Source organism: Lichenostomus cassidix, chromosome 1, assembly GCF_008360975.1.
Source record: "Lichenostomus cassidix isolate B80296 chromosome 1, HeHo_3.0, whole genome shotgun sequence".
Taxonomy (NCBI): domain Eukaryota; kingdom Metazoa; phylum Chordata; class Aves; order Passeriformes; family Meliphagidae; genus Lichenostomus; species Lichenostomus cassidix.
The window spans coordinates 94,099,226-94,122,666 of NC_139479.1; the positions used below are offsets into that span (position 1 = coordinate 94,099,226).

The following is a 23,441-nucleotide window of genomic DNA, read 5'->3' on the forward strand; positions in this document are numbered from 1 at the left end:
GTATTTCTTACACACACTGCCTTTAATGGAAGGGAATAAAACTGTGAGCAAACTGTATCTCCTATGGACTTTGGGCTGCAGTTGTGAATGCCCAGCTCTTCCTCGAGTTAGATGCCTTGTGCAAGACTCCCAGAAAAGCGACAAGCACGTAACTTGCAGCCAGCAGTAAAATCAAATGACTTCTAAGTCACCACATGGCACCACCACAGGAATGAACACTGCATGTGTCTAACTTGCTTCAGAGGTGCATCAGTAACTTGAGTTGGCCTCTGAGCCGTGGCTCAGTCCTTCCCACAGCATGGTTGTGTTCTTCCCCCAGTATTGTTCAGCCTGCCCAGAGATCCCTGCTGGACTCTTACCAATACCTACCTTAGCCAGTGTGAAATTACCTCACACCCATGAACTCATGCACAAAAGATGCAGCTGCAGCACACACATCCTGTCTGGAACAGAGGCAGGAATAGCATCCATTTCCTCAAGGTTTCCTACACTCTTCTGTGGTGAATAGTCCCAACATCTTGTTCTGCAAAAATCTGGCACATCCTGAAAGTCCATCCTGTACCCTAAACAAAGACAAGGCCTGCAAAATAAAGCAAGGCCAGAACAAAATAATACTGGACTACATAATTTAAGACTGTCCTGAAACATATGAACAAGGGAACTCATGTGAAGTCACAAAATCCATCTTCTAGTATATCCTAACTTCTGACTTTTTTGTTGTGCAACCTTAATGATTTTTTTAAAATGGGTTGTGTGCCTATGATACCGAAGTGAATTGAAGGGTAAGGACTGGAGAGCTGACAGCTAATGGGAAAAACATACAGCAGAGTTAAATAAACTAACTTTAGAAGGCACATAATTTAGCTATATACTTAGAAGAAGCTTGGTTTTGTAAAGGGCAGGATGTGAAGGGTGAAGACCTGAGTAACCTCGTGGGAGAGGGGGAAAAGTACTAAGGTATTTTCAGCTCGAGGGAAGACAAATTACAGAGAGCTGAACTTTGGTTCCCAGCCCAGAACATATTGAAAGTCATCTCGGCAGGCTAAAGACTGGGATAGTCCCTGAAGAATACACAAAATTTCCCAGCTTTCAATCTGTTATTTTTCTTACACGTACACTAGGCTGTAGAAAATTGCTGCTGAGAACAGAATCCACCTCTGGTCATTCCTGGTGATAGCCATCAAAAAACAGGAGCTGCTCTTCCAATAAAGGAAGCATCTTGCTCTGATACAATGCTAAAAACATTCTGTGAGGTCACTGAAGCATCATATAGAAAATTTTCAAATTGGAAGTGGTCAGGATCATAAAGACAGAAAGAAACAGGAGAGGACAATTAAATTATTAACCCATTAGATTTCTTCTATCATAATACACTGGGCAAAATACAACATTGATGCAACACAGGATTCCAAACAAAATCAGCTTTTTATCCTCTTTTTCAGAGGCAGATTTTTTTTTTTAATAGCAAGGTCTAGCCCCAGACGGTTGGGTGCTGAGGTACGGAGAGATTTTCCAGGAGCTCCATGACTCCCGCCCGCGTTGGGTGGGGCTTCGTTTTGCTCCAGGCAGCAGCTCTTCAGGGGGTAGTTCTTCCCCGGAATGCTTTCGCTGGGGTTTCATCGCAGGGCGCAAACCTACTTGGAGAGGGAGAATCCTGCCCCTGAATTAAGTGCAGGGGCTGTCAGGTTGCTCGGCTCACACCGCCAACCCCCCTCGAACACACACACGGTGACTTATTTCATGATGAGATGGTAATTCCTGGAGGCTGGGGCTGGGGGGTTCGCTGCCTCCCGGTTTGTGGGTCCCCACCCCCGGTGGGCTGTCGGGGCGGGGGAAAGGCTCCTGCCGCTGGCCCGGGGAGGGGGGAGGAGAGAGGAGAAGGAGGTCGAAGAACACCGGCTTTGGCTCCGCGGGGAAGTCGGTCAGAAAAGACAGAGTCATTACTGAGGGGAAGGTAGCACCGCTTTATCTCCACGTGAGTCTCTCCTCCCCCTGGTAGGCTTTGGCATAAATGGACGAGGAATTTCAGCAAGCTCGAGCCAAATAACATTTCTGTGTAAACACACAACGTGCTTCCCCCTACATTTCTCTTGCAGATGGGGCTCAGCTGAACAAGCCCTCCTCTTAAATCCTGTCGTAAGCACCACCATGCGGGAACTGGGCTGGAGTTGCCAGAGGCTGCAGCAACAGCCTGGGCGGCCCTGAGCAGAAGCGACGAGTTCTGTCCTCTTCCCTGGGATGATTTAAAGATACAATAAGCTGCTCCGTTGACAACCGGTAAGTGAACACCCCTGCTTTATCAAGCGTAGCTCTGTAAACCCCTGCACAGGCTGAGATGATCTTGTGGATGGTGCCTGAACCCATAGGACTGGGTGCGCTGGAAGTGCTTGTTCCCGAGTTTGCCGGCGTGCCTGCCGCGGGACATGTGATGGTTGTCGGGAGACGTTCCACGGGGGGACACGATGGATCTCAGGGGTCTTTTCCAACCTTAATCGCTCCATGATCATGTCATCGGGCTCTTGCGTCATTTTAGACGGGAAAGGTTCTAGCTTTAAAATCATGTAGAATATAGATGCATGCTTCCAACTTTTAAGATCTCCTTCAAGGTGGATGCTGATGGCAGCAGCTGCCAACAACATTGCAATTCAATGTAAATTACCGCCTATTCAAAGGCAGAGTTAGCTATTCCAATGCATCAGCGTGTTCCTCGGTGAAAGCATTCAAGGAATTAAACTGAATTTCCAGAGGGATGGAGCCTGCCTCTACAAGCCTCCTTTGAAGAGAACACAATTTTAATCCGCTTTGAGAGCTGGTGAGATGAGACGTCCCAGACCTTTCCCAGAGGTTCCTGGGAACTTTCCGGGAAAAAAAAAAAGCCCTTAACACGGCGGCGGAGCCGGGAGCCGGTTCCCGGTGGGGATGAGCCCGACGGAAACCCAAGCGCCGCCGCCCCCCGCCTTCCCGGCGGCGCTCGGATGCGCCTGATGCCGCGGGCGGGCGGCCGGCGCTGGGGACCGGGGGAGAGGCCGGGCTGAGGCGCTGCCCGGGGCCGTATGCGGGGCCGGCTGTCGCCCCCGGCGGGCGGCGGGGAGCGCGGGAGGGTCCGGTGGGCGGCCGGACGCCTCGGCACACACAGGTAGGCGGCTCCGCCGGGCTGTGCCGTGCCGTGCCGGAGGGGAGAGGTCGCCCGCGTTTCCCCGGCTGATCCCGGTGGGCGCGGGGCGGAGGAGCAGCCCCGCTGGCAGGCCGGGGCGGCGGGCGGAGCCGCTTCGGGGCTCCCCGCGGGCGGTGAGTGGCGGCGGGCGGGCGCGCCGGCGGGAGCGGGATGGGGGTGGGGGGACAGCGGGATCAGGGGCGGCGGGGCCCGGAGCGCCGGACCGGGGGGAAGGTGGGCTCATGCGGGCAGCACTGCCCCACGCAGGGGAAGCCTCCCGGTGGAGCTTACGGCGGCCCGTAAGTAAAATCGCAGAGATTTGTGGTTTCTGCTAAATTGCTTGGGTCGGGTGATCCCACCGCCTTGCCATGGCTGCTGGTCAGGGAGGTTCGGATAAAGGATTGCTTCTAGCGAGGGTACCGAAAGGGGATTGCCCCTTGGAAATGCCGAAGGCCTCGGGGAAGGAACAATGGCTCTGTGGGTAGACTCTGCCTTAAGCTATGCAAATCCATTATTTTGATTTTAGGAAAGAAACAAGCCCTGGAAGTTTCATGTCCGCTGCCTTTTTTTTTTTTTTTTTTCCTAAAGTGTTTGGATTAGTATTTGGCAGTGGGGGTGATGTTTCTATTTTAGTTACAGCAAGCTGTGGGATCAGTTCTGCTGTCCTTACTCAAATAAAAATTTGCAGGGAGATGAGCAGCTGATCTATTGAGGTTTGTGTTTGTTGTGTTGTTAATTAGCTGAAACTTTCTATCCAGTTTTCTTAAGTTTTTGTCTCTTTCTTCACCCACGTTCTGCTGAGCACTTCTTGCATACAGTGTGGTTGCAGAACTGTTAAGAAAAAAATGAACTTTGTGATGGGATGAGATTACTTGTTTTAACCTGGTAATTCTATTACAGCTGAACTGTAAACTGTTGTATGTAAAAATATATATAACATTTCTTCTGGAGAGTGCAGTGGTACTAGGCTGGTCACTCTGGAACTGAAAGAACTAAATTCAGAGAGTTGTCAAAGGAAAAGGAAATGTGCATGGAGCAGGGTTTCCTAACCATCAACATGCAGTGCTCTTATCTAAGTCTCGGAAGTGGTATTTCTGAAACTAAAATAATTTTCCTTCCACATGTAAGGTTTCACCAGCTGTAGCTTTGTTTTTCATTTCATTTAAATAAATCTACTTACCTTTTTCTCCAACCTGATGCAGTACATGCTTCTTTAGCTCATCTGCCTCTTCAGCAATGAAGCAGTCCATTAAGTTACTCCTTAGGCTTGTGGCTGTTACTGAAGCAGCAGAATTAAAGGTGGCTAAGTCTCAGGTCTCCCTGAGGGTCATACTGACTTTAGAAGACATCTCCAGCTTGTGGGATGTATGAGTCATCCCGAGTCTCACGAGTTGCCCAGTGTCCCTATCCCTCCATGTTCAAAAGTAGAAGGAAAAGTTCTCTCTGTAAGCATTTGTCACTTGGAGAATTGCATATGGGAGCAGCTGCAGAGCGTTTAGTTGGTACACAAAAACCTGACAGCTGACAGGAAGATCACAAGTACCTAAGTCCTGAGTTATAAGCAGGTGAGGGAATAGGTGAGTTACAGTGTTTTGCCTAGGCCAAGGTGACCGATGGGATGCTGTGTTGGTGTGTGCTGCTACATAATGGTTTTAGCAATGACACAGGGGAGTTGGCTCAGTGAGGAGGGAAATACAGCAGGTGATGTGGTGACTGTCTCCTTCGCAGCTGGAAGTGCTTGAGATGTTTCTCCTTCACCACCTCCTTAAGACTTTGATAGTTTACAGGCAGAGGCAGTTTTAGACGATTTTCAATTATCGGTTTCTTCCTTGGGTGCTCATTTTTGAATAGAAGCTTATTTATGCCATTAGCGCTTTTATCTTGGGCTTGTTTTTTAGTTTCCGGGCATGCTGTGATTAGTGTTTCTTGGTAAAGGTTTGATTTGTCTTCCCAAGACAGGTTTAGAAGAGCTTCCTGAAACCTGCTTTGGGTGATTTGTGGTTTTCTTCTTGCGTGTTGCTTCATATGCTTCTGGGTGTCGATTCAAGTACACTGGCCTGGAAGAGGATGTGGCCAAATGGATAATTTGAAGATAAAACTTGAGAGACCACCATGAGTCTCCATGAGGGTGTCTACACCATTGACTCAAAGGGGTTTTTGAGGAAAGGCTCTTGGTTTTGGTATTTTTTTTTCCCTCCACAGTATAGGTTGAGCTGTAGCACAGGATCTTGGTTTGTTTGTCTTAGTGTGTTAACATTAAAGTTATTTTACTTAAAAGCGTCAAAGGTTTTTGCTTTGTGTATGATGTGAGGTACTCTGCTGCGGTTCCCTAGTTAAATGCTTTTTAGGAATGGGCTCAAGATTACTTGAAATACTTTTTTTTACAGAAAGACAACTTTCCCTATAGATGTTTGCACTGTTTTAACTAAATTGGTTGAAGTGTGCGCTGTGTGTTGAAGAGGAGTTTAGGTTTTCAGGCTTATGATACGTAATTTGTTATTAGTTTGAATAATTTATTCATCAATTTCTCTGGCCTTATAGATAAACTAGTAAATATTATTGGGAAACTAATTTATGGGGTAACTGAAAGTACAGGACCTTTTTCCTTTTTCAGAATCTGTATTTTCTATTGTCTATTTATTCAAAATACTAGAAGCTTTGTAGCAGAATAAAAACCCTCTGAACTTCCTCTTTAATCCAGTTTTTTCTACTTTTGCCATGTTACGTATGGTTGCTTCTGTACCTATTCATAGCCTTCGAGGGAAATGAAAATAAAGTTACTCTTACGTACTGTTTGCTGTGTGTATTACCTAAAGGTTAAATCTTTCTTTTATCCTCCTTCTACAGAAGAGCCTAAAATCTTAGGTTTTTTTGATTTGATGTGTATTGAGGTCTGGAGGAAAATACAGTGTACAAGCTGTTGTTTTCTTCATAAGTCACCTTTCAACAGCTCTCACTTTGCAGTTTAGTGTATTAATCACTGATACCAGTAGCTGCTATTTGTACAGAAAGGTTGAAAAGTGATGAGCAGTATTAGCTAGTGTGGGCTGTGAAGCAGAAATGGGGAACATGTGGGTTGCATGCAGTGTCACCACCTTTTGAAAAATGGATTGAAAAAATTCAGGAACAGTATGTTGTAAAATACTCTGCAGCAGTGCTTCTTGCTCTGTTCTGTACCTGTCTTAAAATACCATGTCCTTTTTAGGTTAATTTTGCTCAGGTGGATTGGCTCTTCAGCCTTCCTAGTTGGTCATTCTTCAGTCTCAATGGCAAAAGAGAAGCCTTGGTATCCCTTGAGGAGGACCCTTTACAGCAGTGTCACAGTGAGCAAATTGTGAGTGTCCCCAGGTAATACCCAAAGTTTGTGTGGAACTGTTCAGTTACCTCTGCTCCCATCTCCAGCAGCAGCAGTAAAACTGGGGTATGGTGTCCAAAACTGTTTCTTACATTCTAGCGTATATAGGGAGCCAGGAAGGGCAAGGCAAAAAAAATGGAATACCCTCCACATGCTCTGACTGGGAAGGGAAGGCTGGAAAACCTAAGGAGCCAGTTGATCCTCCCTCCTGTTAGGAGGGCAGGGATGGAGTAATCTAGGAACTGGTTTTAATAGCAGGCAGGAGTGAAATGAAGGTCTGTCTTAATCACTGAAGTTCTTAACATCCGTTGATTTGCAGTGCAAGTTTCCATTCCCTGAGCTGCAGTATTGCTTTCTTTTGGGCCACTACCCAGTAGGAAGCCTTATTTGTGAGGTGTGTGGCTAGCAGTCTTAGATTTCTACAGACTATTGAACTCAGTTTCAGTATAGTTTTTAGCCCTTCTTGTGAGCACACTAAGGATCAGCTGCTGCAGAGCTTGGAAGAATTCTTTGTTAGACTGGATCTGCAGACTGACATTTGCATTGCAGTGGTATCCAGACACTGCTTGTTTTTCCTGCTTCTCTGAGTCCTGTGGCCAGCAGTGAAATAAGAATGGTGTGAGGGGCATGAGCTTAGCCAGAGCTTTAACAGAGATAGGCACAGGAAATGTGATGGCCATTTAACAGTCAATACAGAATATGTGTTTGTGTATAAAATACAAATTGCATCACGTGTGGGATGAAGAGAGAAGTCCCTTTCTCAGGGTAAGAAAGAAATTGAAGTTGTTTTTGCCATAATATTTTTTTTTTTCTCATGTAATTGTAGGTTACCATAGCTCCCTCCTAGGCAGGTAGTTTTTGAAGGTGGGTTGTGCTGATATGTTTTTGCTTACATGATGACGTGTGTAGGGGAAACGACCTGTTTGGGGACAGGGCTATAAAAGCACCCAAGCATAATGCAACTTGTGGGTTTTTCTCACTGCAGTGAAGAGAGAGGAATGTGTTTTCTGCCCAGGAGCTGTTGTTGCCGAATGAAACCTTGTTCATCATTTGGCAGTTAAAACAGGTATTTTCTACTTCTTTGAAGTTTTGGAACCTGCCAGTCTCTCATCATCCACCCGTGTCACATCTGAGCACCCCGGAAACATCATCTCTATCTCTGCAGTGCTTCGGGTAGTCTGAAGTTGGTATGTGGGACTGAGACAAGGAGGAGGTTAGTGGTGTAGATGGGAGATAGGCTGTAATGTTTGTTTGAACACAACATTTGCACAAGATTAAATGGAGCCATAATATTAAATCCACTTGATGAAGCACAGGCGCAAGTTAGGATTTGTCCAGATTGCTGAATGTGCACAAGGCTTGCTGGCATGTGGTAGCTAGTCTTGCTTGTGCCCCTTGTGTAGACAAGTCATTGCCTTCTCGTTTTATATCTGGGGAAAAGCCTGAGTTTGGTATTTTTTTTTTCTTTAGAGGAAACTGCTACAGGAAAACTACAGCTAGCTTTGCTTGCCCAAATATATTGCAGTATTTAATAAGGCAGGGTGACAGCTGAGAAGCTGGAGTGCTCTGTAAAGCTGTCATTCACCCCCTCCCAGTTTTATACTCACTCATGGAAGTTTCCATTCTCCATTCTCAGAAAGTTGAGATGTGTGGGTATGCGTGGACAAGGGGAATGAAACACAAAATGTCCCTGACATGCTGTCCCTAAATATCATCTCATGCTGTCACTGCCAGAGACAGAACTGGGCTAGATGGACACTGGTCTGACATAGCAGACCCTATGTCTTGTGCCTTCATTGCTCACCTTGTGCTCTGGAGCACAGGCCGGGTGTGTAAACTGGGTTTTGAGTACCCAGATGATTAAAATGCTGATTAGTGTACATACCATTTGTACAGTTTTTCAAGAGTGACTGCCTTTTCTTGCAGTACATGTTGAGGAGATACTGTTACTTCATTTTCATTGAAGCAACTTTCATTCTTCTGTGCTAATGGCACACTATAATTTGTTTTCAACTTGGGACATTGGTTCTTAGATGTCTTAGCCTCAAACTGTAAGTCTTGTGTTAAAGATTTCTAATTTAAATTGAAGATGTTGTTCAGACCTTTGCAGAAGGAACTGTAAAGTGAAATAGAATATCTGCTTCAATTTTCATGGAGGATGTTGCCTATAATACATACTGGTTGGTGTTGAAGTGACTTTTTGAAGCTGGGTGACTGAAGTCAGCTAACACTACCTGTTAAGTGGTTGAAAAGGGTATCTAAGATGTTGAACTTCATACTGCTGTTTTGGGAAATCTGGACACTTACATGTTTGTGCAAGACATTTAAAAACTTGACCACTTTTTTTTTTCTCAGTGGCTAGAGGCTCTACCACACGGTTGTGTGACAAGATATTATGACCCAGATTTCTGATGTCTTTCTGTTGAATGTACTTTCTGATCTTTAATGAAAAATGAGTTTATAGGGTTTTCTTGTTCTACCCAGCTAGGTGTTTATTTTTGCAAAACTTGTGGAGATCTCAAACACACTAAGTTCCTAATCCCAAATTTGACTTGAAGTCAGCCCAAAGGGATTCAAAAGTTCTGTAGGGAAGGAAAGAAGGGACACGCATGCATGCATACGGGGTATGGTTGCATAAATCTCATTTCATGCAGAGAACACATCTGAAAGAACAGAACAAAAAGCCTTTTAGTGTATGGCATTTCATGCTCTAACGGTGTTCTGCATCGTCTGTGGCATGAATAGCAATCTGATAGGACATGGTGATGGTGGAGGCTGAGCTGCTTTTGGTGTGGTCAGTAGCAAGAAAAGATGTCAATAGGCAGCACAGCAGGTGTGGTGTATCTTGCTCTAGGGGACTTCACATTTTGTGCTGAAAGAAATATCAGACTTTGTGTTTTATCACTGGTGCAATCTGGGCTGGTTCAATTATGGGAGAGCAGACCTATGCCATGAAATCCATTGCCCTGCTGTGATTTCACAGAGAGCTGAGCTCTGTCTTACTTGAGTTTACTGGTTAACTTGTCGTCAGAGGAGATACTCTCACATGCAGCCCTGAGCATATCCAATACTCGTAAAAGATCAGGTAGGGGAGTATAGTTAATCTGTTGAAAGGCACTACAGTCCTGAAGAAACTCCTCTTCATTTTGCTGTAGCATTTAAGCACTGGTGAAACGCAATTGAACAGCAAAAATAGATGCTCTGTTACACCTACAGCAAACCAGACTTAGCTTATAAAGGATCAAAGCAAACTGGCAGAGGGAGCTGTGATACTCAGAAGGTACTGTGTACAGCCATTGCTGCAGCAGAGGCCAGGCTGCATGTCTGCAGCCTACCCTCAGTTTCCTGCCTGGCTGCCCTGTGCCTCCTTGCTCTCATGTGGGCTTCAGGCATTTTGGCAATCCCCAGCAGGAGGGCTGTGAGACTGGCAGGGAGGGTGCATGGGTGGGGTGACAGGCACCTTTGCCTTTCCTCAGTTTTAGGCATGACTGGCCTTTTCAAGTTAAAAAAAAAAAAAAGGCAAAAGGAAGCAATACATCAGTTTTCAGTTTTGGGGAGGAAATGGGTTATGTTTAACCTTCAGTGAGGATTGAGGTCTAAAAGTTCTCTAAATGGATGTTTCTGTGTAGCACTGAGAAAAGCATGTGAACTTTCCCAGCATGCTGTAGCGACTAATGTAGGCAGCTTTTCTCCCAGACAGATGGCAATTGAAGATTACCATCAGATATAATTAGCTTTCCTTTTGCATAGGTAGGAAAACTGAAGTACATAATTCAGGGCTATGAACTGCACTATAAGATGGATACCCACTAAAAGTTTGCAATGCAGTACAGACTGTTGTACTATCGTTTTATTGCTCTGAATACACAGCAGTATGTAAATAAACATGTGCAAACTTTCCTGCAAGGAGCTGAATTCTGTTGCAGCAGCTACTAGTTGCTCTGTGAAGAATTCCAGTTCTGGTTTTATGTTGTTTAGCTTGCTCCTTTGTTCTTCGTTTTTGTTATGAGTTTGATTTCAGTTTTGTTTAAGGAAACACACAATGAATGGTACTCTAAATGCTGAAGTTAGATACACCTTCATCTCTGTTCCCCTTGGGAAACTCACTACCTTACAAACAAATTACCTTTTTCTTATACATTTTATGCATGTAGACTCACTGGTAACCTTTCCATTCAGAGAAGATGTCAGGGCTTCACACACTGTTAAATGTTTTACAGGACTAAATTTTCCTACTATGCTGTGCATCTTTAGCTCTCAGTCCTCGGGATATGCACTGTTTGGATATTCCAAGTGGTAATTTTCCATGTGTTCACATTTAAGAAACAAAACAGGGCACTAAAGGCCTTTAGGGGATCAGATACAGGCTCTGATGCAAACTGTACAACAGTTCTTTGTGAGCTCTAAAATATTTTATGTCCACAAAGTGTTCTCATGATTATGAAGCTTCTCATTAGAGCTTTTATTATGAGTGGTTTTGTTGTTACTGTAAATAATGTATTTGAGCTTTAGTGCTAAAAAAACAAAGCTTTGTGTAAAGAAGGCTTGTGAAAATAGTCTTAATGTTTACAATACTCCAGCTTTTCTAGTTTGGCACTGTCAGTTTGGGATTAGTTTTCTGATGGGAGTTAGCAGTGAAGTTTTGTGTTCTGATTAATTTTTGTGATTCAAAGGCAACATGAATGCATTCATTGGGAGCACTGGGAAATGTAAGGCGTTAACATTATCAGAGAAGCTGCTCCAACTGCTGGTGTCCTGCAGATTTATCCTGAGCTGGCAGGATTCCTGCTGTGAGAAGCTTCCAAGATTTTGTATTAGTGTGGGGTAAGTGCTACCACTTACCTCCATTTTCCTCCCTACCTGAATTAATTTAGCTTTACACTTTTCACTTACCTGTTTTGCTGCATTCCTGAGAATCCCAGAGCTCCCATTGGCACAGATGCATCACAGCAGATTGACTTGCAGAATTTGCTGTTGGGGTAAATTGCATCATAAACAGCTGAGGGCTTAGGGGTTTTTTTTTTGGTTGTTGGTTTGAGGGTTTTTTGGGGGTGGTGGTGCTGTGTTGGGTTTTTTTTTTCCTCCTTTGGCAGTTGAGGCAAGACAGGGAGCAACTCAGCAAAAATGAAGAAATAAATTGTGTTTGGGGCTCTGACTACAGACATGCTTGGCGTGTTATTTAAATGTCAGTTAAACTGTTCTGTTTTGTATGTTGGCCAGGTGCATATTCACATCTATTTTCTGGGCCTTTTTATCCACACAAACCTGCATAATGTAACTTGTTCCTTTTTAAAATATGGTAAAATATGGACCATAAAAGTCACAGTACAAAGCTGTGCCATCTGATGATGGCAGTCCTAGTGCATTTGGAATTTATTGTGACTGGGGTTTACAAATGCTACGGGGAAAACAGGTCATACAAAAAGCACCTCTTTCTATCTAGGAAAGATTCTGACAGCAGTACAGATCAGGATTATACTGTTATGATGAAGTGACAAAATAGTCTAGTCTAGTTTGGATTTATTGTCAGTGTACATGGGGAGCATTTAATTCTTCAGGTGCTGGCAGTGGAGCTAGTAAACAAGCCCTCTGTTATTATTCAGGAAAAAAAAGGCAACAAAAACTCCATCGACTTTTTGCCTCTGCCCTTGAGAGACCTAATTTTGCTAGTGAGTGGACTTTGGTGTTGTGGTTTTGTTGTGTGTGTTTTGTTTTCTTGGATTTTTTTGGGGGGGTTTCTTTTTACGTAATGTTGAGATTTTTTTCTTTATTTTCCCCTAACTGAGTGGGAGATTTGGTTTTATAATTCAAGCAGTTTTAGTGAGAGCTGAGGTTAAATCACTAGCTCCAAATCAGCTGGGATGTTTTGGATATCCTAGGCATTGTTAGAAGACAGAGGTTGCCTTGTTCTAAGGTGAACTTAATGCTGTGGTGAATGTGCACATCTAATAAATACAGATCAAATTTTCTGGTTGGACCTTTATTTATTTAGATTGATCATAGTCCGTGGAGGAAAAAATGGTGAGCTGGGTATGGTTTGTAACTGAACTGTTTTGAAACCTGACTAATTCGCTTATTTCCAGCCATTTTTCCTGCCACTTTTTTCCATCTCTTCTCTCTGGGAAACTGAAGAAGGATTGCTTGTTTGACCTCAATCCTCTGATTCTGCAGGAAGCTGTGGACAAAGAGCAGTGGTGTGAATGAGTACCTGATGTAGTACTGGGTTGCATATCTTTCTATTAATAATTTTCTGTTTTTTCAAGCATTGTATAGTATTTTTGTGGCCTTGGTTGCTTTAAAAGGAGGGGAAGAAGCAAAACAACTCAAAATCATGGTGCTCTATTCCTTGTGGGAAGAGTAGCTCAAGTTGACTGAAACCTTTCAGTTGTGCAAGTCAAAGTACAAGAAGAAAATGACCTGAACTCTGACCCCCAGAACATGTTGCATGGCTTGTTTATATTCCACTCTCTTCTGGTAAAAGAGCTGAAGGAGGAGTGGAAACAGAGTGAGAAAGAACAGTGTTGTCACCATATATTGCAGGAGGAGCTGTGTGGATTTATAGCACCCATGCTATGTTTCTTTGTTCTTTCATGTATTATACAGACTCCTATGATGTGTAATATATAAATAGCAGCCTAGCTTAGGCTGGCTAAAGCTTTAAAGGTTAATCTGGGAGAATGTAAGAGGGCTAGGAAAAAATCTATCACCTCAGGTTGTATTACTGAGTTGGGGGGAGCGTAAGTACTTTTTTTTTCAGGTGTAGTTAGAGCCGGATTTGTTGTGTTTGGTTAAAGCTTTGGGGGTTGAGGAAGCTGAGGTATCTATGATCAGCTCATAGTTACGTTTGACTTTGCATGCACAGGTTAGCTTTTGACCAAACCCAAAATAGTTCTTCGGGTACTGCACTGCATCTCTCTCTGTGGCTGCTGGCCATGACAGGAACTGCTCGCCTGTGTTCTCAGTACATGAGAGGAAGAAGGAGGAAAAAGAAGTGAAGTATGTTGATAGGAGAGCTGTAGAGAGGGTCAGGACAACATATGGAAGTGTCTGTTCCCAACTTATGTGCACCTTTGTGTAAATTGTCCGCTTTCTTGTCCTCTCTCATCTCAAGACACAAAAGCAGGCAAGAAGCTGAGGCTGTGGATATCATCTTACTCTTGATCGTAATTATAGGCAAGGTTTCTGGAAATCTGTGATACTTACAAAGCACCAGTTACATGAGAATCCAGTGGTTACTATTCTCCTTCCCCTTAAAGCCACAAGTTGGATTTGGATCTATCCAGGACTGACTTTTAAGTTAAAGTTAGCCATTTTTAACTGCTAACTTAATAGTGTGTCCATTATTGGAATGAGTCCTAAGCCGTTTTGGAACATTAGAGAATATTGTTTTCTATCTTGGAGGGGAAAAATAATTAAAACCAACATTTACCAGCAGAAAAATATCAATCAGTCTATCTCTTTTATGCTTGCAGTTTTAATTGTGTGTCTGCACCATGCCGTGGAGCATGCTGTCACCTTGAGCTGGTGCCAGGGATTCACATTGCACTGTGATAACCAGCCAGAATACTAGCTCACATCTCAAGGGTGGCATAGCAACCCAGTGATAGCCCCAAGCTGGAGGTGACATGATCTGCCTCTCAGCAGGCTAAAGAACTCAGCTTTACACAGTTCACTGAATACTGCTCCTGTTCCAGGGCCATTTCAGTAGCACCTAATGCCTGTGCTTCCTTGTATTTTGCTCACTGGGATTTTCTGGCAGGATGCACTGACTGAAGCTTTGTGCTTCTGTTTTCCATCTGTGGAGCTAATACTTCATCTCTGTAGAAGTGACATTAAATTTTGCATTTGTAGGCCCAAAAGTGATATCTCTGTGAAACAATGCACGTAATTGATTGTGGTACCTCAGAAAACAGGATCACAGCATTGTTTTTTGCAGCCAAATTGGGGACGGTTTCAGCAAGCTTTAAAAAGCATGTAACTTGACCTAAGCTCGTACACATGCCCTTTTGCTCTCCAAGAAACAGTCTGATGAGTGCATGCAGCCTCTCTTTCTGGACTTCTGATTTCATTCTGGTTCTGCCCCCACTATGGGGAACATCAAAGAGCTCCTGCGTCCTCAGGCAGAGGGAGGGAAGAGGAGTGAAAAAGAAATCACTGAATAGATGATACCTTATTTAGTGCAGTAAGAACAAGGGAGTCTGAGTGTGGCAGTGGGACTGTAAATCAGGACATGCAGGCCTTTTGCAGCTTTTGCCAAACCCTCTGTATTGATGACATGTAGTCTTGGAAGGCTGAAACTTGTGGTTTTTTCATATCTTGTTTGAGATATTGCAGGTCTTAGGTTTGGCTAGAACAATCCACCATACCTGATCTCTTGCATTTAAAGGTAGTCAGGGGAATGATGTGACAGTGTGGGGCTGGAGATAAGGTTTGGGGGGCTGCAGGTGCTTAGTTATCTGTTATGCCCGAAACACAGAGATGAACTGTGCTGGTTCCTGGGCCTGCCTGTAGCCTTTGGGAAGGGAGCTAGCCTTCCTCTTCCAGCAGTCATGCTGTCTAGGTAAATCAGTATTAGAGGGGGTGAAAGTACAGTAGATTTAACTGAACTTGAAATCTTTACCAGTATCCTTTAGCTGAAGGATATACTTGTGTGGGAAGAGTTTCTGTGATAATAAATATGTCAGCAGAGCCTCAAGAGGGAAAGTCATGGAGAGATCTTGTAGACTGTAGACAAAAGCAAACTGAAATAGTGATCATCAGTCAAAATAATGATTAAGTTGCATTTTCTTTTTGTTTGGCCCAACAGGCAGTTATGCTCTGAAGAACAAAATACCAGTGTCTATTGTTGAAAGAGAAAAATGGAATAAAGGAATCCTGAATTGTCCACAAGGTAATAAATATATTGCTGTCTCTTGTGGTACATAATATGTTTCACCATTAGCAGGATGATTATCGGGAGAGAGGCAAGCACTTAGGCCTTAAAAGCAGTCTGTTGCAGTCTGTCCTGAAGTAGTGTGCAGCCACACAAGGTCAGGGATGTGCACAGCTCTAGTCTGTGTCTCCACAGTAAATTAATGTCAACAGAGGCTACATTTCTGGCTGTAGGAGCCGATCAAGAGCAAAGATTGACTAAATCTATTATACATCTCTACTACTGTGATGTTATATGTACTGGACATCATTGCTTGCTGTTGAGTACTTGGAGAAAAGATTATCTTTTTTCAGGCTTGCTGTGGTATTTGGACAAAGAGGAAATGAGGAAATGATAGGGGGAACATGGAAAACTTTCCTCAACAGAGAGAAGCTGTGTTTGGAGAAGGACTTTTTTTTCAGTTACCTGCATACTGTGGAAATAAAATGGATAGTTTGGTGTGCTCTTGGAGAGGAAGAAGGCTTCAGTTTTCATAGTCAGCAAATTGTTCCTCTACTGCTTATCCCCATGTTGCTGGAAGAGATTAGGGCAGAAAGTGTCTTATCTTCCGGTGCAGGGATTAACTTCAGCAGCAGTTACATATATGTGTGGTGTGATGCTGGAAATCCTTAGTGGCATTTAACACAGTAAAACCTTCGTTTTTTTAGTGTCCTGGTTTATACAGGCTTTCAGGAATGGGAGTAACTGCTTCGGTTTGCTGTGGGGCAGGACAGGTTAACAAGAATATTTTCAAATTCTGATGCTGTTAAATACCCCACTTCAAAACCAAGTCTGTGTTGTTGGAGAGTTAGAAATCTAGTTTTCATTCTGACTCACTCTGCTAGGATAACACAATACGTCTTGTTTAAACCATATTTCTGAGGACTTTTTGTTTCTTAAACTAAAATCAAAAAGAACATTTGGAAATGACGAGCATTTCAGGTGCATGGGAGTGAAGGAAGGCACTAGACTGACTCAGCCATTTCAGTACCTGCTAGACACTGCAACAGTGCTGTTGTGTAGTCTTCCTGCAGTATTCCTTCCTGAAGAGGAGAAGAATTAGTGAAATATGCAATTATGCACATACTGAGAGCAAGAACTGGAAGAGTGAATGATGAATAGTGGTTAGATTTGGCAGAAGAAATACATACATATGTGCCTCTATGTGCTCACATTTTGACAGCTTAACTTGAGAAAGGTGATGATGTGAGAACTCCTTCCTTGATTATCCTTTTGCTGCATGGTTGTTTCACCAGGCATGTGCTACATCCTGACCAAAAGGAAGCAGTGCTGCAGGACTGGTGATGCCAAGCAAACCCACAAAATACTGAGTACATCTTAAAAACCCTGATGTTTCTTTTTAAACATTCATTAGGTTTTTATGTGCTTTTATGTCTGTCCCTTTAAAGACCTTTTCAAGGTCTGCTCAAAGTATATTTTCAAGCTCACTTCCTCCCCCACAAGGCCTAGGAATTCGAGGTCTCAGTGAAGTGAAATTTTCAGGCTGTCACTTAATGGAAGCAGCAAGAACTTACCTCATTTTGTGACAGTTTATGGAGCTAAGATTGTTTTAAGCTGCGTAGTATTAATTTAATAGTAACTACTTTACAGTTAAATACTTACTAACTCTTTATTTCAGTAGTAGTCAAAGGTACTTTACAAAATAAGTAGGACAGATGGAAAAGCCTCCTGCATTGTGCTATTAACACTGCTAATTTTTAAGGAAGGAAAGGAAGGCTTAGTAGCATTATAAAAAAAAGGTGGTGGTAGTGTGGTCATTTGATGGCCCAGTCCAGCAGCTGTAGATTCCTACAGGGTTTATTCTGTGGCATGACTGCATCAACTGCATGTGTAAGTTGGAAGATAAACAGAGGCTCTGAGATAGTGGCTTGTAGCAGATACCACACTGTACTAGAATAAAGACTAATTGTAAGTAATGATGCACCTCTGACAAGGATGGGGGTTCCTTACTTCCACCAAGGGAAGAAAATAATAGCCTCAGGTCTTATATAGTTGATAAATCATATACCCAAATGAGTCTTTCTGGTGGGTTTATGGGAGCTTGGGGGGACCTATCAGTAGGAGATGCAGGCTGATCTGTGAGGTCTTCTTAATACTATAACAGAGTCAGTCTTGTCTAATTTTGTAATTGTAGCCCTCTCCTCTGAGAGAGGTGGGAAGTTGACCCACAGAAGTTAGCTTACATGACTATTAAAAAATGCCCATCTATGTTTTGCAACACTTAGCCGTCCCATTGCTTGCTTTTAGAAAGCTGACCAGCTGATACCATGATCATCAGGCGTGGTCATACTGGGTTCCTTGTTCCTTTAATTGTGTAGATCACTGTAGGGTTTTAAGAAAGAGGAAGAAACTGAATAATTGAGTTCCAGCTTTGTCTTCCTTGTTTTGTTTAACCCTGATTGACATTGACCTAAGGGAGGGAACCATGGCCTCTGTCACTTGGGGTGATGGGCTTAAATCAATATGCTGGCTCGTGTGATGAAGTGAATAAAGTGGAACGGAACTGCTGTTTTCCATCTCAGCTGTCTTCTCTATTTTATCTTATTTATTTATCTTCCCTATTCTCTTGCATCTCTGACTGTGGGAATTTTCTAGTGCAATATTTGCATTGTAGGAGTTTGTTTTCCTTTGATTTACTTTCTACAATACTCAGCTGTTTAAAAATAGGAAGGGAGACCTGGAAGATGCTGTCACCATTAAAAATACACCCAGAATAATTTCTTCTGTAAGCAAGACAGTGGTTCTGTTTACTAAACCAGATTAGAAAAGTCTTGTTAATGAAGACTTCCTTGTCTGCAGAACTTTCAGTTTTCTTGTATTCTTGCAGTTTTAGGGAAAGACTCTTACTGAATTACTGCAAAAACTTAAGAGATTCCTGTAGAAGTTGAGAGTGACTGTCAAGACAGATTTGCGGTGACCCTTGAAGTAGAGTCAAAGGAACTGAAGCTGAAGGGAGGCAGTGCTATTTCCCTAAGAGGGATGGAAGGTTGGAACTGCAACAGCTGCAGCCTATGAGTATTTCATCCAGAGCACAGCAGGATAGCCTGTAGGATATACTTACAGTTGAGAGATTCTACCTTGTTCATTGCATGGCTTTGTTACTGGTAGATAATTTTATAAAACCACATCTCTACAATTAAATTCTGGTGAAAGATATGAGTGGAAAAAGAATGAGGAAGTAGTGGCTTGTTGCACTCAAGTAATCGTGACATGGTTGGGTATTTCTTTGGGGGTGAAGAAATGTGAGTGGCAGAAATCTGCTTTTCAGTTTCTAATAACAAAAAGGCTCTCTAGTAATTTCTTGGCCTTTAAAATGGGATCTTAAGATATTGCTGTCATAAGGTGTATTGCTGTAAATCACTTGGACAGCGATATCCACCTTGAGTTTTATTGCCTTAGAGCTGCTTAAAATAAAGAATCGGAAAAGCAACATGGACTTCAGAAAAAGAAAATGAAAAAATAAAGGCAAAAAACCAAGCCATAAAGGCCAAGGGTCTGCTCTTGAAAATATAGCAGTATGTTTGCATATGGCTTGTTTTGCTGACAGCTGTTTGTTCTGTTCACTTTAAAATATAGGTAGGCAAACTAGGTGTATATGCATTGTGTGCTTTGACCCTGATACCATGAAAGGGGAGAAGTGAAAATACTAGAAGGCTGTAGCTCTCAAGTAAATTTCCACAGCAACTTGTGGCCAGAATGGCTATTTTGGACTTTCACAAGATTAAGCAACAACAGTTCATTCATAGCTACTGAAAAGGCAGCTTACTGTTTAAGATGTGAGCAATACAGGACTTGATTTTCCCTCAGTCTGTCCTGCCAGGTACACGAGTTTCTGATATTTCTCTGTTTTTCTTTTACTAGACTGTGTAATAGGTGCAAACTCTATTTGAAAAATGAATGCTTTCTCTGATATTTCTCCATAACGTCACAAGTTCAAGAGATGGGTCCTAACTTTTCTTCCTCACTTTGCAGTGTGTGAAAATAATGTTTTTCTGTTGGCTCGAGCAATGAAGTTTAGCTTGTGTCGGGAGCTGAAGACTGTGCAGGCATAAGCAAATAGTTTCAGTGGAGCTTCAAATGTCAAAACTGGACTTCAAGTACATTCTGTGATCCTAAAAAATAACAGTAGAAATTTGTGGCAGTTCATACTGTGTTCTGTTGCATCAGCAATCAGCCTATCTGCCTCCTTCACATTGTCAGTGCTTGTTTAACTGTGTAATTATGGAAACTGATAGCGTGTGGCACAAGAAAAAGTAGAAGTGCAGTTACCTATAAAAGCCAGCTGCTTTCTTTGGGCTGCCAGTGGACAGAAAAGAGTTCTGCTTTCACATGTCTTCAGAGAGAACCTAGAGTGAGCTCTTTCAGTGCTCCTGTGGAGAGAACACACATATGATAGGTACAAAGCAGCATTTGGCTCCTGGCACTGGGTCTTTGTGTGAGAAACCAAAGTGGGTGGTCAACCGTCAGACTTGTGGTGGTAAAGAATGGCTGTAAGTAACAACAACTGTCTTTTGTAGGTTTCCAGATGCTTTAGAAAAGCTCATGTATTAGTTCATCTTGTGTTTCAGTTTCTTGTTTTGTTTTTCTTACGTTTCAGGTCTGTCAGTCATGAAACGAATTCTTCTGGTTTTTATCCTGGCTGCTGCTGTTATGTATGGTATCCTGCATGGAAATCTGTGGAGAAATAACCTCTACTGGTATGTTGATGCTTTGTTCATTTAGGGTTCAGACACCTCATGGCTGTGTAAGAGATGTGGCTGTGAGTTCTTGTGTTGCTCCATAAGTGTTTACTAGTAATCATCACAAGTGATTACCTGCTCTGTGTGTGTGTGTGTGTTTCATGGTTGAGGTTTTTTGGTACTCTGAGGGAATCAATATGATCGTTCTGTCCTGTCACGTGTTCTCCTGTGTCACTTTTAAACCTAGTAATCAGTTTGAGCCTGGTTGTATGGGGAGGTCAGGACCTCAGTGGTAGGGAGCCCCTCTGAGATTCATGAAAATAGGTGCTCAGGTGAGGAAATACATGAAAGGCAGAAGTGAGGTGTCCATATCTCCCTCCACCCCATGTGGGTTTAGTGTTAGTTTGTTCCATTACATGTCTGATAAGTGGTGTGGGAGAGGCCTTCTCCCCACATGGGAATAACTGCAGGTGCAGGGGGCACCTTTTGAAAAGCTGAAGTTTGTTGCAGCCCAGCAGCAATCCTCGAGGGCAGTGAGCCTTCGGTGTCTTCAGGCTCATAGGACAAGTGACGTGGGACCTAAAATTCAGGGTGCTTACTGCAGAAGTTGAGTTTCCATTGGTCTTTGCACAGTTGTGGCCAGGACTGACCACAGTGTTATGAAGATAAGTTACAGTTTTTAAAAGTAGTGGTTAACATGCTCCCTTTACCTTGTTTATAGCATACAGTTGATACGAATAGCTTTCTGTTGTGGTTTCTGTTTACAGCAAACCACAGTGTTGTGACATTTCCCTTTTTGCAGGATTAGCTTTTATGGACAGACTTCCTCTGTGAGGGCTTCTCCTTCCTATGTGACTAGTGGATTTACAATCAGTTACAATCAGTAAGTTCAGCAGTTGAGTATTTTTGTCGGGGGGTTGGTTTGGTTTTTTTTTGTTTTGTTTTTGGACAGGTGGGAGGGATTGAGGCTAAAATATATAGCCTTTGTGCATAGGCTCTCTGCTCAATTGTACAACTGTGTCCAGTGGCTGTTCCTGTTACAATGGTAAGGTGTCTGTCAGAAGGAATTTGTCCATGTCATGTTTCAAGGGTTTGTTTAATATTTATAGCCACTTCCAATGACTGTCTGTAACAAGCAGTGAATTGTTGGAAGGACACTAGGTTACAATTTTTAAATTTCTGCAATTCTGAGTTATACCCAAATACAGTTAGTGCAGCTTGAAGGGCAACTTCAGTACTTAAAATTTATTAAACCAGAGGTGTGTATCACTTGTCATGTGCAAGTGCATGTATAAGTGGCTCTTGTGCTTGTGACTTCCTGCAGTTAGATTTGTAGGACTAAGGAGCATGTACTCTAAAACTTGAAAGCAGACCTCTCTCCTCTCTGAAGCTGTCCTGCAAAATGCCATCTGTGAAGCTGATGGTGGAAAGCAGCAAGGTGGTGAGCTGCTAGGTTTCACAGGGTGCTTTCTTGGTGTCAGTATTCAAGTAACAACTTGAGGTTACCAAAACCAATTAACCTTAATGGTCTGTTTGGCTTGTGGTTCTAATGTGGTGGTTTCATCCTTCTGTTCTTAATGCAGCCCAGATGCACATCTTGCTCACACTGAACTTTACCTTCCCTTCTGGGCCTCATATTTGTGATTAATTGGGCTAAATCTCCAAGTTGGGAATGTGCTTGGAAGTCTTAGCCTTATATAAGAGAGGAATGACTTACCTCCAAAGAATCTCATTTTCCTAAAGACCCCTATATGCAGTGCTGTCTATTTCCCTCTCCAAACAAGACTCCCTCTCCTCCCTGAGGAGTGCTGGGGATGGTATCTGGACTGGCTGCAGGGGTGATTGAGCCCAGGTGTCCTGCTTCTCTAGAGGTGGGCCTGAGTTCTCACTTGTGATTATCCCTGCTTTGATACTTGCTGAGCAGGGAGGTCACAGCCCCCTTGGATCAGCAGTGTGAGATAAAAGCCTTTACTAGTAATTGTGCTGCAATGGGAAAGTTTTATCTTTATAACACATGGGGAGGGAGTAATGAAGTCTTGGTGTGATCTTAACTCAGTAATCAGCTTCTACTAATTTGATTTGTCCAAGTTTCCTTACCTTGTTTCTGCTACCCATTCCTGGTCTTGCTATTTATTTTGAAATTCTTCTTTTGCAGGCTGCCACCTATGGCTCTGGAGAGGAGGAATGCGCTGGACACTTGTCCCTTGAAACCAGCATTTGAATCTTTACTGGGGTGAGTCTTCTGTGGGAATTGAGGTGGGGAAGGAAATGCTGTACTGATTGAGGTAGAACTGGGCTATTTACACATTTTGGAGCAGATGTTGAGCTGTACCCTGAGAAAGCTTGGAAAGATTAGACCACGTCCTGGCTGAAGGAGTCTTAAACCTCTGTACAAAGACACCATGGCTTTTTTTTTTTCCCCTGGTACTTTTTTTGTATAAGAAAATGTGGCTGTAATTTTAGTGCTGTTGCTGGTTTTAAAGAACATGGGAGCATGTAAATTTTGTGCCACCCGAAGCAGACTTGTAGTCTTTGAGTTTTGGTTAGCTCCTGGTCTGAGGTGGTTCTAATTCCCTTGCCCATAGATTGTGCCAAGGCTGTCTGTGTGTTGGGCACAGCAGGATAGCTCTGGTGTTCAGCAAAGGGGCAGGAATGGACTCAGAGATGCACAGCAAGAAGAAGGTATGTGCAGAGCTAGGACAGTCTCACACATTTCTGTAGCTTCTTTATAGAGACTGTTTGCATGAGGTGAAGATCTGTTCTGTGCACTTTGGTAATGCTTTGGTAATACTCTGGGGAGGTTGAAAGGATTTCTAACCTCACAGAATTATTTATTGGAAAGGAACCAGAGCTAGAAGAGCTAGAATTAAGAATCTCTTCTTAGTAGGTAAATTATTTATTATGTCTAAGCTTACCAGCTGCTTCTGAACAGCAAAGCAAGTTACTAAATTTAATATAGGTATTCAGTGCATCATGTCTCAAAGCTAGCTGGTCTTGCTTAGTAAAGCTGTGTGCCATTTCTTGGTGTGGGCTGTGGTGTTTTGTTGTTTGGGTTTTTTTCCCCTTTTTATTGTTAGTGTCTTCTGAATACATAGAGCTTAAAGAGTGAGATATTTAATTTGGGAAACTGAAACAGAAGGTTTTCTTAACAGCTGTTTATATTCTTAATGGAAAATCAAGTCATGTGGTGACTGGGGCTTTTTATGATTAACATTATGTTTTTTAATGACTGTATACTTTTGTGTTAACATTTTAATCTAAGACCTAATATGCAGGATCACTATGAAGTCAACCAGTGCAGTGAGTGTGTGCTTAGTTAAT

At 42.9% G+C, this 23,441-nt stretch overlaps 1 protein-coding gene across 10 annotated transcripts in view; it reads left to right on the top strand.

Moving 5' to 3' along the window:
• Window positions 1–1,547: 1,547 nt before the first annotated feature.
• The window catches only part of ST3GAL6 (ST3 beta-galactoside alpha-2,3-sialyltransferase 6), a 43,138-nt gene continuing 21,244 nt past the window's right edge, over window positions 1,548–23,441 (top strand). The window contains exons 1-6 of one of the 10 annotated variants that reach the window (XM_085071715.1): window positions 1,548–1,975; window positions 2,097–2,277; window positions 15,316–15,399; window positions 20,039–20,138; window positions 20,923–21,003; window positions 22,276–22,353. In XM_085071715.1, coding sequence (XP_084927841.1) covers window positions 20,050–20,138; window positions 20,923–21,003; window positions 22,276–22,353 — 248 coding nt within the window. In that variant the 5' untranslated portion in view covers window positions 1,548–1,975; window positions 2,097–2,277; window positions 15,316–15,399; window positions 20,039–20,049. Of the gene's footprint in view, window positions 2,278–2,866; window positions 3,137–3,179; window positions 3,289–3,432; window positions 3,454–15,315; window positions 15,400–20,038; window positions 20,139–20,922; window positions 21,004–22,275; window positions 22,354–23,441 lie in introns of those variants that run through there. The other 9 variants (XM_085071722.1, XM_085071747.1, XM_085071765.1 and 6 more) reach the window with 9 other exon arrangements.